Raw genomic sequence first — 12,567 nt, forward strand, 5'->3', positions numbered from 1 at the left:
TGTTGTTGTTGTTGTTGTTGTTGTTGTTGTTGTTGTTGTTGTTGTTGCTATACTCAAAATGTTGGGTTTTCCCCAATGCTCTCCATGCTTCCAAGAGTGAGATGTTCTTGTTTTGCAGAATAGTGTTTTATTGCTGAGCATATATGCTCACTGGGAAATGTTTTAGTTATGGACTGATCAGCAAACAGCAATCAATATGGGGACAAACTGTTCAATGGGGCACCTCCCCTCTATGCATAACTTGTTTATTAGAATGTGTTTATTAGAATTAGAACAATGTGCCTTGTTCCCTTATTGATTCATGGTGAAACCATGTGACTTTGCAATGTAGCTGACTCAGATTCGACAAAGCACTATGTGGAATCTACGCTGAATAGCCTCCAAAGTTTTAGAAACCTGCCAAGCAATTTAGTGTCTCGTTCACTGTGGAAGAAGGAGGCTTGGAATCCACTTGTTCTGTACTGTGGAAACATCTACAGCCAAAGGAAATGGCAAGAAACAATCATAATGGGTAAAAGATGCTTGTGATTGGCTTCTTTAGCCATGGGTGTTTTAAAGGTCTGTGCAAGAGCTTCAGTTTTAGGAGCATTGGGAAGAACTTCCTAACAGTATGAGCTGTTCAACATTGGAATAGATTGCTTAAGAAGATGATGGAGTCTCCTTTATTAGAGGTTTTACCCCGAGGCTGGATAGCCAGGTCTCAGGAATTGATTGGCAGGAGTGGGGTGGAGTAGATGACTTATGAGAACATTTTGAATGCTACAATTCTAATACAGCCTTCGCTAACCTATTGCCCTCCAGACTACAACTCCCATCAGCCTCGGCCAGTACAGACATAAAGGCTTGTAAATAAACACTGACCAGGTTACTCCTGTGAGAATGCTATCCCTGGGATGCCAGGCATAAAAGTCAAAAGAATTGATTCTGAGTTGGGGTGAGGTTCATCTGCTAATGGCTACTGCCATCACCTCAATTCAACAGGGTTCAAGGGAATAAATATTCAACAGTACAACAGATCAGTAACTGAAATGGGTTGTGCAATTATAATGGACTGGTTCAATAAACTTGCCCTTTGACTCATTATTTCTCTGTGACCAAAGCTACTCATACTGCTAAATATTGCTAACCTGTGCATGAAACCTGATTGCAGAACTCGCAAATGGAACAGGGCTCAGCTCACTTGCAAACTCAGTTATTGCAAAAACAATCACCACCCCTAGTTTGAAGGGCTGTGCAGTCCAGGTCCAGTTTAAGCATGAAGACTTATAAGAAAGGAGAGCAGCAGAAGCTTTGAAGTTGTCCATCAATAGACAGCACACTGAGCAGGCACAGAGGCCACCTGGTCACAGACTTGCCCACAGACTTGTGAGATGTATTGTATTCAGTAGCACTTTGCAGTACAGGCATTGCGGCATTGCTCACTGAGTGTTGCAGCCGGTTCCTGAAAGTGAGAGATGAGGCACTGGGAGCGCAGTGCAGTGAGGGCATGGTAGCAGAGCCAGTCCAACTGCTACTGGTTGCATTTCTGTTTAAATTACTTCTCTGTTTGCATAAGCAAACAAACAAGGCAGATATTTTGTCCTTTTTATTTTTGCAAAAGTGTTGCAAGGATACCCAAATTGAATTATATGATGGCCACATTCAGCATGCCCTGCATCTGTCCCATAAACTAAACAGAAGCAGCCACATCGAAATACAGACGAAAGACATCTCCTATTTTATTTTCCTCTCATCAAATTACCTTCAGTTCAGAATATTCACTGTGCTCCTCTCAGCTGTAAATTTATTTATTTATTTGAAGGGACCCAACACAAGGAGCAGTTCAGGTACATTTTCCACATTGGAAAAATTGAGCTAAATTACATTACTGTGGGTTCTCAAGTTTGGGTCTCTTGACTTTTTAAGCTGAAATAGTCTTGGCAACTTACCCATATCTTGCTACAGTCATATGCTCCCAAAGCTCCTGAATTCTAGTAAACAAATTATCCTTGGGCTTTCTCTACAGTGTTAAGGCACAACAAAGCAAGACAGTCTGGCAACTGATGCTTGGCCTAGGCCTGGATTTGGGGGAAGGAAATGAGGAAAAATGGAAGGGAACGCTGGAAAATGAAATTAAAGTTACCACATGAATGAAATAAGAAGGGTAAAGCATTTTGTTTACTGAAACGTGCTGCAGAACTGCCAAACACACCATGCTACAATGATTGTGTGAATCTACTTTAGTGACATTCAGGACATCACTGTGAAACCCAAATCAATGTCATTTCATGAGGAACAGTTCAATAAGTTTCCATTAAGTTACTCAGCATTCCGTTCTAATTAATTGAAAGTGTGTTGAATGAATATCTCAGTGGATAATTTTTTTGGCTGACATGTTCTTATTTGGGGATTCTGGGATCAGCATGAGTGTTTGTGGCTATTGGTGTTTTTGTTTTTGAACCGAGCCTGTTGCCTTCCACATCCCTCAGCAGAAATAAGATGCTTTTTATTTTTATTATTACTAAAGTGACAGATTAATCCAAACAGGAAGATGAAGATATTAGACATCGTTTAAATGGGAAACAGATTTAAAGAGTAATTCAGTTGGAGAGTTTCAGACAGTTTCAGATGTGTTTTGTTACTGTTTGCATATATTGGATCTGACATGTGCTTGCTGGTTTTGCAGATCTAGGGAAAATGAGCCTATTTCTATGTTGGCTTGCTGGGGATGTTGGCAACCTTTTTGGGCCACGGTCTTTTATTTATAGATGTTCTTTTAGGTCAAAGTCAGGAAGTTAGGAGTAGGTTATCGTGTGCCAAGAAGGCATGCCTGCTCCTAATAATTCTGATCATGCAGTGGCGTAGCGTGGGTTGTCAGAACCCGGGGCAAGGCAAGTAATTTGCACCCCTAACCCCTGGATTTGCGCCCCCTAACCCGTGGATTTGTGCCCCCTAACCTTAACCCCCAGATGTTGCGCCCGGTGTGGCTGGCCCCCCCTGCACCCCCCACGCTACGCCACTGTGATTATGGTTGCATTCCCTCATTCTTCTCTCCTCTTGTGCAGGCATTCCACACTTCCGTTTCAGTTTCCAAGCTAATTACCAGTACACCTAATGCTCCAGCTGCACTGCCTTTTTCTTTTAACTATTTAGCACTGAATAGCTACCTTCAGCAATGTCATCAATACGGGCCTGTTTAGAAAATACTCTTACCTTTAACAGTCCTGGTTGGTGGGAAGGCCCTTTTGGTTGGCAACCACATGCTTACAGAGTGCTGATGATTCAGGAATCCCTTGCCTCTGCTGTCATTTCTCAGTATTTATGGATACGTGCAGCTTTTCCAGTCCATTGCCTTGACAGCCAGCAGTTCCACCTAGTCAACCATCTCACCAGTGGCTGCTGATTTGCCAACACATTGGGGACGTAGGTGGCGCTGTGGTCTAAACCACAGAGCCTAGGGCTTGCCAATCAGAAGGTCAGCGGTTTGAATCCCCGCGACGGGGTGAGCTCCTGTTGTTCGGTACCTACTCCTGCCAACCTAGTAGTTCGAAAGCACATCAAAGTGCAAGTAGATAAATAGGTACCATTCTGGTGGGAAGGTAAACGGCGTTTCCGTGCGCTGCTCTGGTTCGCCAGAAGCGGTTTAGTCATGCTGGCCACATGACCCGGAAGCTGTACACCGGCTCCCTCGGCCAATAAAGCGAGATGAGCGCCACAACCCCAGAGTCATCTGCGACTGGACTTAATGGTCAGGGGTCCCTTTACCTTTACCTTTCTGATCATTGCGAGCATGAGCCCAAAAGAAGCTCCCAAAATTGGACGGTTTTATTTCTACACTGTCCCATATTGTGAGATGACCCAGTGCAAATGAGTTGGTTTTTCTAAATTTCATACTGGAAGCCCCCCACCCGACACACACACACACACACACACACACACACACACACACACACCCCTCCACATTTTCAAGCTTCATTTCTGCAAGACCTGTGTGGAAATAGCTACATATGGAGCAGTACAACTTGAACTAGTAACTGTGAGAATTCCCTTCATAACATAAAAGTATTTGAATTTACATAACCCAGACCTATGAAAATACTGCAGCTCAACAGAATCATTTGCAATGTTGAGAAAGAAAGGGAGAATATTTTCAATTTGTTCCTCAAATCTCATTGGAAAATACTTCCAGGGAGGTGATGGATTTATTTTGTGTCAAGGTCATGTCTTGGCATTTCTTCCTCACCATGAAGCTAGTAGGAGGTTTGGGGAGTAATCCCCATTGACAAATAAACTTACTTCACAAGCTGTGACCCTGAAGTGAGGCTACTTGTGGGTACTAAACTTGACATGCTAACACATTGGATTTACTGCTGGAACTAATGTGGAATGCACTCTAATGTTACAGGATCTGTGCTTGACCATTGGTAGTGTGTAAATAAAAGCAGCCTCTGTATCCTCTCCTCTCCTCTCCTCTCCTGAGCTTTAAAGAAACACTGAAGATGGCGCTGAAGCAAAGGACACACAGGTCCCATTATCCAAATGCTCATTATACAAAAAAAAATCACTTATCCAAACACAAGAAATTAGTACCCAGACCTCCCTATACATGCTGCAGTTTCAGATAGCCTCACAGTCTGACCTGCATGTAGTACTGTAAACAATTAAGCAGACTTAAACAAGCCTTACTTTTTTGTGTTTTGCTAGTCCACAGCAGCTGTTTCACTAGAAACCATGATGGGATGGAGGAAGGGTGAGAGATCAGATGAATAAGAGAACATTATTCCCTCCTTGGTTGACTTTTGCAAGGTTTCAGGGGATTTTCATGGGCTTTTCTGGGTTTCTCCATCATTTTGAGGTCAAAATTCCGTGGTTGGGAATGTATTAGAAATCTCCCCATAGGAATCAATAGAAATCTTCAACTTATTATGTGAACACTTGCCTAACAAACATTTTCTTGATGCCTTACTCCAAATACCTTACTCTCTGAAGCACCAAAGTAGCTCAGAGGTGCAACCCCTTGCACTTGGGCACCACCAGGCCAGTTGGCCAGAACTAGGTATTGTAACTCATTGAGTCAGTTCCTGTCAAGCAAAACAAGTGGTCAGTGGGGTTTTGTCTGACCCTTTAAAATAACATGTAGTTCCGAAAAAAGATGTGTGATGAATTCTTAATGTTTAATTGTGTTATAAATTTGTTTTTATTGGAAAATTAATAAAAATTATATACAAAAAAAAAATAACATGTAGTTCCTCAGTTTTAGCAACCTGTCTCTTGAGTAAACACAAAGTTGGTTGGCTGGTTTCACCTTCCCCAGTCTGCACTCCCTGCAGTATTAATATCATTAGTTATGGAAAGGTTTTATTGTTATGATTTTAAATATTTGTTGAAAGCCACCTTAAGGACTCCAATGTCTAGTCCAGCTCCCTACTTAACACAGGAAACCCACTACAACAGCATCCCTGGATATTCAGGCTCTGATTTAAAACTTTTGAAAAGGACAACTATATACAGGGCTCTGTACTGCTTGGAGGAATGTTTGCATAAAATGTCATAAAATAGTGGAAATGTTCCACAATGGCTGCCCTCTTTTCATATGGTTGGCTGCAACCTGAATATTCAGTGGATACTTTTCCCCAGATTGCCTGAACTACTCTTATTCCACTTAGGATTATTATTATTATTATTATTATTATTATTATTATTATTTATTGAATTTATATACCACCCTATACCCAGAGGTCTCAGGGCAGTTCACAGAACAAAATCAAAATATCAAACCATAGGAAGCTGCCTTATAGTGAGTCCATCCAACTTACCACACTGACAGTGGCTGCCTCTTTTGCATGCAAAGCAGTTGCTCTACCACTGAGCAAATCTATCCTTCCCTTATTTGCTGGAGCAAGCATGGCTGCCATTTTGAACAGCAACAGGCAGGAGCCAAGGCTGGATGAAGGGAGTGGGGGAGAAACAGAACAGAAGTACCTTTTCCTTATTGATGTTCTAGAGCTGTGGAAGTATCTACCTGAACAGTAATAGCTAGAGCTGTACCTGAAGTCTCAAGTCTAGCCCTCCAAGTCTAGCCAGTGTGGTGTAGTGATTAAGAGTGATAGACTCATAATCTGGGGAACCGGGTTCACGTCTCTGCTCCTCCACATGCAGCTGCTGGGTGACCTTGGGCTAGTCACACTTCTTTGAAGTCTCTCAGCCCCACTCACCTCACAGAGTGTTTGTTGTGGGGGAGGAAGGGAAAGGAGAATGTTAGCCGCTTTGAGACTCCTTCGGGTAGTGATAAAGCGGGGTATCAAATTCAAACTCCTCCTCCTCTTCTTCTTCTCCTTCTCAAAACACTAAAGAGTGGAGATGATGGGGACAGCAGCAAAGAGGTCCCACATCAGTACCTGAAGTACCACTTCAGCTGACATTGGTTGCTACAGTATCCTTTCTCCTATTTTTTTAAAAAAATAAATTATATTCAAGGGGCAGCCAACCAGGCAAGTACATGGTCACCACTGCCCATTTTATTACTTTTACATAAAAATACACTATCCTTTTCTACAATATTTTTTTTTACTTTTAAAAACCCTAACAGGGCACTTTTATCCTTTTACAGTGGTGCCCCGCAAGACGAATGCCTCGCAAGACGGAAAACTCGCTAGACGAAAGAATTTTCCGTTTTGGAGGTGCTTCGCAAAACGAATTTTCTATGGGCTTGCTTCGCAAGACGAAAATGTCTTGCGAGTTCCTGCAGGTTTTTTTTCCTCCCCCCCCCCTTTCTAAGCCGCTAAGCCGCTTATCCGATAAGCCGATAAGCCGCTAAAAGCCGCTAATAGCGCTAATAGCGCTAATCCGCTAATCTGTCAATGGGCTTGCTTCGCAAGACGAAGAAACCGCTAGACGAAGAGACTCGCAGAACGGATTCTTTTCGTCTTGCGAGGCACCACTGTATTTCTGCAGCAGTGGTGGTGCTATAATTTAAGTAAGTCAAACTGCACACACTCATAATATTTCTGTTGTTGTTTTTTTAGCAGGGTTGGCAAACTGTTGTCTGTTCATTTGCTCTAACATGTCGAGAATGTGGCAACAGCTGTAAAGCACGGAATAGCAGTGACAGGGGACACATGGTCTTCTTAAAGGGAGTACCATTAAGTGTAGTAAACAGGCACCTCTAGGTGCTGCAGCAGAGAGGTTCCAGTGGCCGAGTGTCAGTGCCAACACATCTATAGGAAGTGTTTGTGTATGTGTATGTGTCTTCTTCCATTAGTAACACAGATATGCAAGGAGGAGGTAGAAGTTTTAAAATGCCCAACAAAAGCATAACATGGGAAGTTGCCTGAGGTCTCCATCTGCTTTTGTGCAATTGTGGCAGATAGAAAAATGGCTTGGCTATCTTGGAATACGGCTTTTCCTGTGGGGAACGTGAAGTGATAAGCAAAGGTTGTCAATCAAAATGTTTACATCTGTATGCAATTACTATAATGGAAGCTGCTAAAGAAAAATTAGGGTTTGGCTTTTACAGCCCAACTCCAATGTTTGGGGCTCCTTTGAGAGGAAGGAGTGGGATATAAATTTAATATAAAAAAATAAATTAACAGAGATGCTGCTGTCAGGGACCAGGTTAAAAAGAGCTTAGTTTGCCCAGGCTTTCATCTCCCTTACAAACAAACCTGGAGCGTTTCTGCCTAGGCAGTTTCAGGGTGGGGTGGGGGTGCTCAGCTGACAAAATCAGCTCTTCCAGCTGAATGCTAATGTTTAAATAAATGGACACACAGAGGTGTTAATAATTCATGCTGTTCTGCTTCTTGAATTTGCTGAAGGAGGTGAATGCACAGGGGCCGACGAAACCATGAGGGCTTTAGGACCCATGAGAGTCTCCCCTAGCAGGAGGTGGAATTCTTCTATAAGCCAGCAAGAGTCCAAGCATTAACATCAGAGCTCTTGCAGAGCCTTAGAGAGAAGGACTGGCACACAGGGAAGAGGGTCAGTGCTGGCAGAGAGTCATAGGGGACCCAGCAAAGTCATGGATTTCCTCCTGCAGCTGGTTCTCTGCCTTCAGCTAGTCCCCTGGACCACCACTCTAGGTAAGGCACTTGGTTGTTGGTGCATTTCCATCCCTTCCTGGCGCAGAGTCTGCCTTGGTGACTTAGACTTCTCTTCTTTTTCTTCATCTTTTTGAAAGTTGATGGGGGTGGGGGTGGGGGGAGAGTTAAATGGAAAAAAGAAATATACAGGAAACTCACCAAGCAGCTGTCACATTAGACTCTTTTATCCAGCGCTGATCATTGCCAAATACATTTGAATCATATACATTTTGTAAATAAAAAAGGCAGACTGTCTTGCAGTGGGGTAATGCTGAGTTATGAAAACTGAAAGTGGGTTTTCCTAGCGCGTAGTGCTTGAGAAATACTGTATGGCATCTTATGCTGATGCTGAAAATGCTTGCCTCATGCTTTGGCTGAGGCTGTTTCAGAAGAGAAGCAAAAGATTGCCTCGTGCGAATCCCATGTTTTTTGCTTGGGGATGCTTTTCAGGGTGAGGGACGCATAAAGGGGGGGACTTTGGGAAGGTGTCCTGGAGAGGAAAGCGTACTTTCTGTGTAGGTAGTGTGGGTTGGCCGGGTGGGGGAGAGAAAACAGGTTTATTAGAGATCTTAGAAGGAAGGGGTGTGACAGCCTCCTAAGGAGTGCTATGCAAGCTGAGTTTGGAATAGAGGCTCAGTAGTTTAGGTTTGTTTATCACTGTCTGCTGTAATCTGGATCCGAGGGAGCAAAATGAAATAAGGGTGACTTGGGAACTCCAGAGGAAGGGCAGGAGAGTTGGAAGAATGGAAATAAAATTAAAATTGCTATCTGCTTGAAGGATGGCTTCCCGGAGGTGGGGTGGGGAATGCAATTTCTTATGATATCTGTTGTATTTTTATTCCACTTTCTGACCAAAAAGGCTCCCCAAACTGTGTGTGACATTTTTTTAAAAGCCCATTTTAAAATCTACAGTAAAATGCAATTTAAGCAGGACACTGATAGGGCAGACTTAATTGAACATTGCACACAGTACATTGTCCCATGCCATGACTGGATAACTAGCTGAGAACAGATTGCCAAAATACTTGGAAGCTTCAGCACTATTGTAGAAGATCATGCTGTGGTTTAGTCGTGTCCGACTCTTCATGACCCCATGGACCAGAGCACGCCAGACACTCCTGTCTTCCACTGCCTCCCGCAGTGGAAGATCATAGACCTCCTCAAATCCTTACTCAGCCATGAAGCTCATTGAGGGACCTTGGGTTAGTCACTGTCTCTTGGCCTAACCCACCACCCATGGTTGTCGTGAGGGTAAACTGTGGAGGCAGGAAACCATGTAGGCAGCCTTGAGCTCCTTGCAGGAAAGGTGGGATATAAATCAAGTAAATAAATAACTTTGGCTACTTAAGAATAGCTGCTTCAGTGCCAAATAAGAAGGAAAAAAGTAGCAACGGTACAAAGCCAAGAACAAAAGTAGTGCCATCTTCAAATTTATTCTTAGCGTCCTTATTTCTCCATTCCTGCTTAAGATGTTTGTTATTATGCACATTTGACGTTCTGACATTGTTTGCCACATCTGTCTGTCAGAAACAAAGGAAAAATAAACTATTTATCAGTTTAGCAGCCAGGAGTCCCTGACTTCTCTGTACAGTCCTGGCTGAGATCTATTTGTTCTTCTGAGTCATACCCCGTTTCAAGCGAGCCCCTGTTCATTTCAGCAGGGAGTTCCATTTAAAAACGTTTGTCATGAGGTAGTAACTTAAAGAGATTTTGCATGTTGCTGGTTCTGAAGGGGTTTGTGAGGATACTACTTTATTCTTTAAACCGTCACAGCTGCTTGCCCATGAAAGCAGGACACAGCAGCTTCCTAATCAGTTTGTGGTTGCCTGGCATACGATGAAAACCCACCAAACACCACGCAGGAGGGGCGCTGAATTTTAAATTTCTGCAATTTCCCCAAACTGCCTGTTGGCTTTTTAGTCTCTAAACTTATTGGTGGTCCAAACAGGGAAACCAGAGAGAAGTATGCATAACTATTAAATGTTATCTTCTGGCTGACCAAGAGTGCCAGATTAGACACATAAAAAGCATGGAACATACTACTTGGTGCAGAATTTAACCTTCTGAGGACCACAGATTATATTGTTTGAATTTTAAAAAGCAGGTTTCTAGTCCATATGGTGTAGAAGCTAGGCTTGGAACTCAGGGGGTCAAGGAATGTGTTCTGAAACGGTCAAAGAGAATTGGGGAGTCGGTAGAATCCCAGTGGTCAGGGAACAGTTCTCTAGTGTTTGGCTCACTTCCCCATTAGCAGAATTAGCAAAATATGAACAAGTTTAAAAGATGTGCATAATTAATAAATATTTTCAAGTTGCTTTGTTTCGACCCTCCAGTGTTGTGAAGATGGACATAGGAACTCATTTGTAACAGCCCTATTCTCATGCTATGAATTACTTCTGATGCCCCCCACCCATACACATAGGGGTGTGGGTCTCTTCCACCTTCTGTATGCATTTGTGTATTCTGCAGTATTTAAATTTCAAGAAGATGATTATTCTTGAAGTTAACAATCTCCAAGAAAAATATACCGTATATACTTGAGTATAAGCTGACTTTTTCAGCACATTTTTTATGCTGAAAAAGCCCCCCTTGGCATATACTTGAGTGAGGGTCCTTTCAGGCTGCTCCTTCATCCTCCACCGCCTTTGCCACTGCCGGCAGTGGTGGAGGAGGAACGAGCAGACCAAAAGCAGCCCTTTCCGGCTGCTTGTTCTTCCTCTGCTGCCGCCACCACCAGCCTCTGGTGTGGTGAACCGGCTTATACTCGAGTCAGTAAGTTTTCCCAGTTTTTTTGTGGTAAAATTAGGTGCCTTGGCTTATATTCAGGTCGGCTTATACTTGAGTATATACGGTAATCAATTTCCTCAGCAGTTGCCTTGTGTGTGAAATAACTGGCTATGAGCTGCATTTTAGTGTTCCTGCACAAGCATTTGTATCATGAAAAATGCATCCTCCCACCTACTCAGAGATTCAACTTCCAGAAACCCTGCAGAGAGAGATGAAACACGCTAGTGAGTCACAAAAATAACCTAAAAAGCAAAAAAGAACAAAGGATTCTGTAGCACCTTAAAAAAGCAAAGGCAAGCGTGTTGGTCTAGTGTGTGTGTATTCATTCTAAAATCCACAGTTGGGCAATGCCTTTATTAGGACCAACCAGAATGTTACAAAACAGTGAGTAAGCTTTTGAGTTCTCCACAGCTCTTCCTCAAGTTGCTGGTTACAACTTGGTTATTCTGAAGCAGGTTATTCTGAAGAACTCAAAAATTTGCTTACTCTTGTGTGACATTTTGTTTGGTCCTAATAAAGGTATTGACATAACTTGGGTTTTCATAGAATCACAGAATTGTAGAGTTGGAAAGTACCAATAAACAACAGGCTGACAATTATTCCCCCAAACAACTCCCCCTGCCCAGAAAATAACAAAATGGGATAGTGATTCTGCAGGGGTTTGGGGGTCAGAAAATGGGAATTGCCCCAGTAAATATGGCCCTGTTGGAGCAGTGTATGTGGTTTGCAGAATTTACTTATGGTAGGTTGCAGAATTTGGTGGAAGCTCAGCATGGCAAATTTGGGTTCTCTGCCTTTTTGTGGAACTGTGAGGCAAATCCTGAACTCCTGGTTCCTCATATAAGGCATGATTGATGATTTAACTGTCTTAGTGACGCCGAAATCACACTGAATTTAGTGGCTGCTTTGTCCTTGTTGCTACAGACCTGTACTGAGTGAGTGGTGGGATTTAGGTCCATTTGTGAGGTAAATTAAACTCTTCCCATCAAAAGCACAAACTGAAACGGGAATAAACTTGAAGGGAACACAGTGTGGAGGGAGGGGGGAAGCTAGGAATAACAATCCACGAATCACATGCTACAACTTCTATGAGAAAACTATGTGTACCATTTCTAAAGCAGAAAGTACTAGGCTGCAAAATACTAGAAAGGGGAAGGGCAAAATTAAAGCAGTGTTGCTGTTGATAAATGAAACCTCACTGTTTTTCACTGGCAGCGTTCTGTCCTTTGAAATCAGCAAAACAAACCCTAGTAACATAAATTCCAATGATGATTTGCTGCCGGGTCATTGTGTCCTCTTTGTAGGAGGAGTGAACTGTTTCTGATCCTCTGCACGGTGATAATGTTCATATTAGGAGAACCCACAGAAACCCGTTTGTAATTGACATCAGCTTAGTAATTGAACACGAGAGGATGGATTGTTACAGTTCAAGCATTCTCTTGGCAGACTATGTTTGCAACAAGAGCCACCCTGTTCCGCCTCTTGCTTTCAGACTTTCTTACTATGCGCAGTAAAAGCTATGGGACTCAAAAGGAATGCAAAATACTAGGAAGCAAAATATTAATGGCTGCTCTAACATAAGTGATTCCTTCCTGATGATTGCTGAATATATGGGAGTGTTATGTGGTTTGCAAAAGTCTGGGCATTTCTATATGCGTGTACAGTTACCAGAAGCTGCTGTGGTGTTGTTGTTTTTTGTGGTGTGTGTATGTGGGAGACACAC

General features: G+C 42.8%; 1 protein-coding gene and 1 long non-coding RNA gene across 3 annotated transcripts in view; one reads left to right on the forward strand and one right to left on the reverse strand.

The window, feature by feature from the left end:
- The window catches only part of LOC310766305, an 818,379-nt gene that overhangs the window by 484,117 nt on the left and 321,695 nt on the right, over positions 1–12,567 (reverse strand). The gene's annotated exons all lie outside the window — the stretch shown is intronic.
- Positions 7,886–12,567, forward strand: part of LTK (leukocyte receptor tyrosine kinase) — a 105,867-nt gene continuing 101,185 nt past the window's right edge. For both annotated transcript variants that reach the window (XM_083610453.1, XM_083610454.1), the window contains exon 1: positions 7,886–8,057. In XM_083610453.1, coding sequence (XP_083466579.1) covers positions 7,997–8,057 — 61 coding nt within the window. In that variant the 5' untranslated portion in view covers positions 7,886–7,996. The remainder of the gene's footprint in view (positions 8,058–12,567) is intronic.

The sequence above is a fragment of the Podarcis filfolensis genome (assembly GCF_964270895.1).
Source record: "Podarcis filfolensis genome assembly, chromosome: 1".
Lineage (NCBI taxonomy): Eukaryota > Metazoa > Chordata > Lepidosauria > Squamata > Lacertidae > Podarcis > Podarcis filfolensis.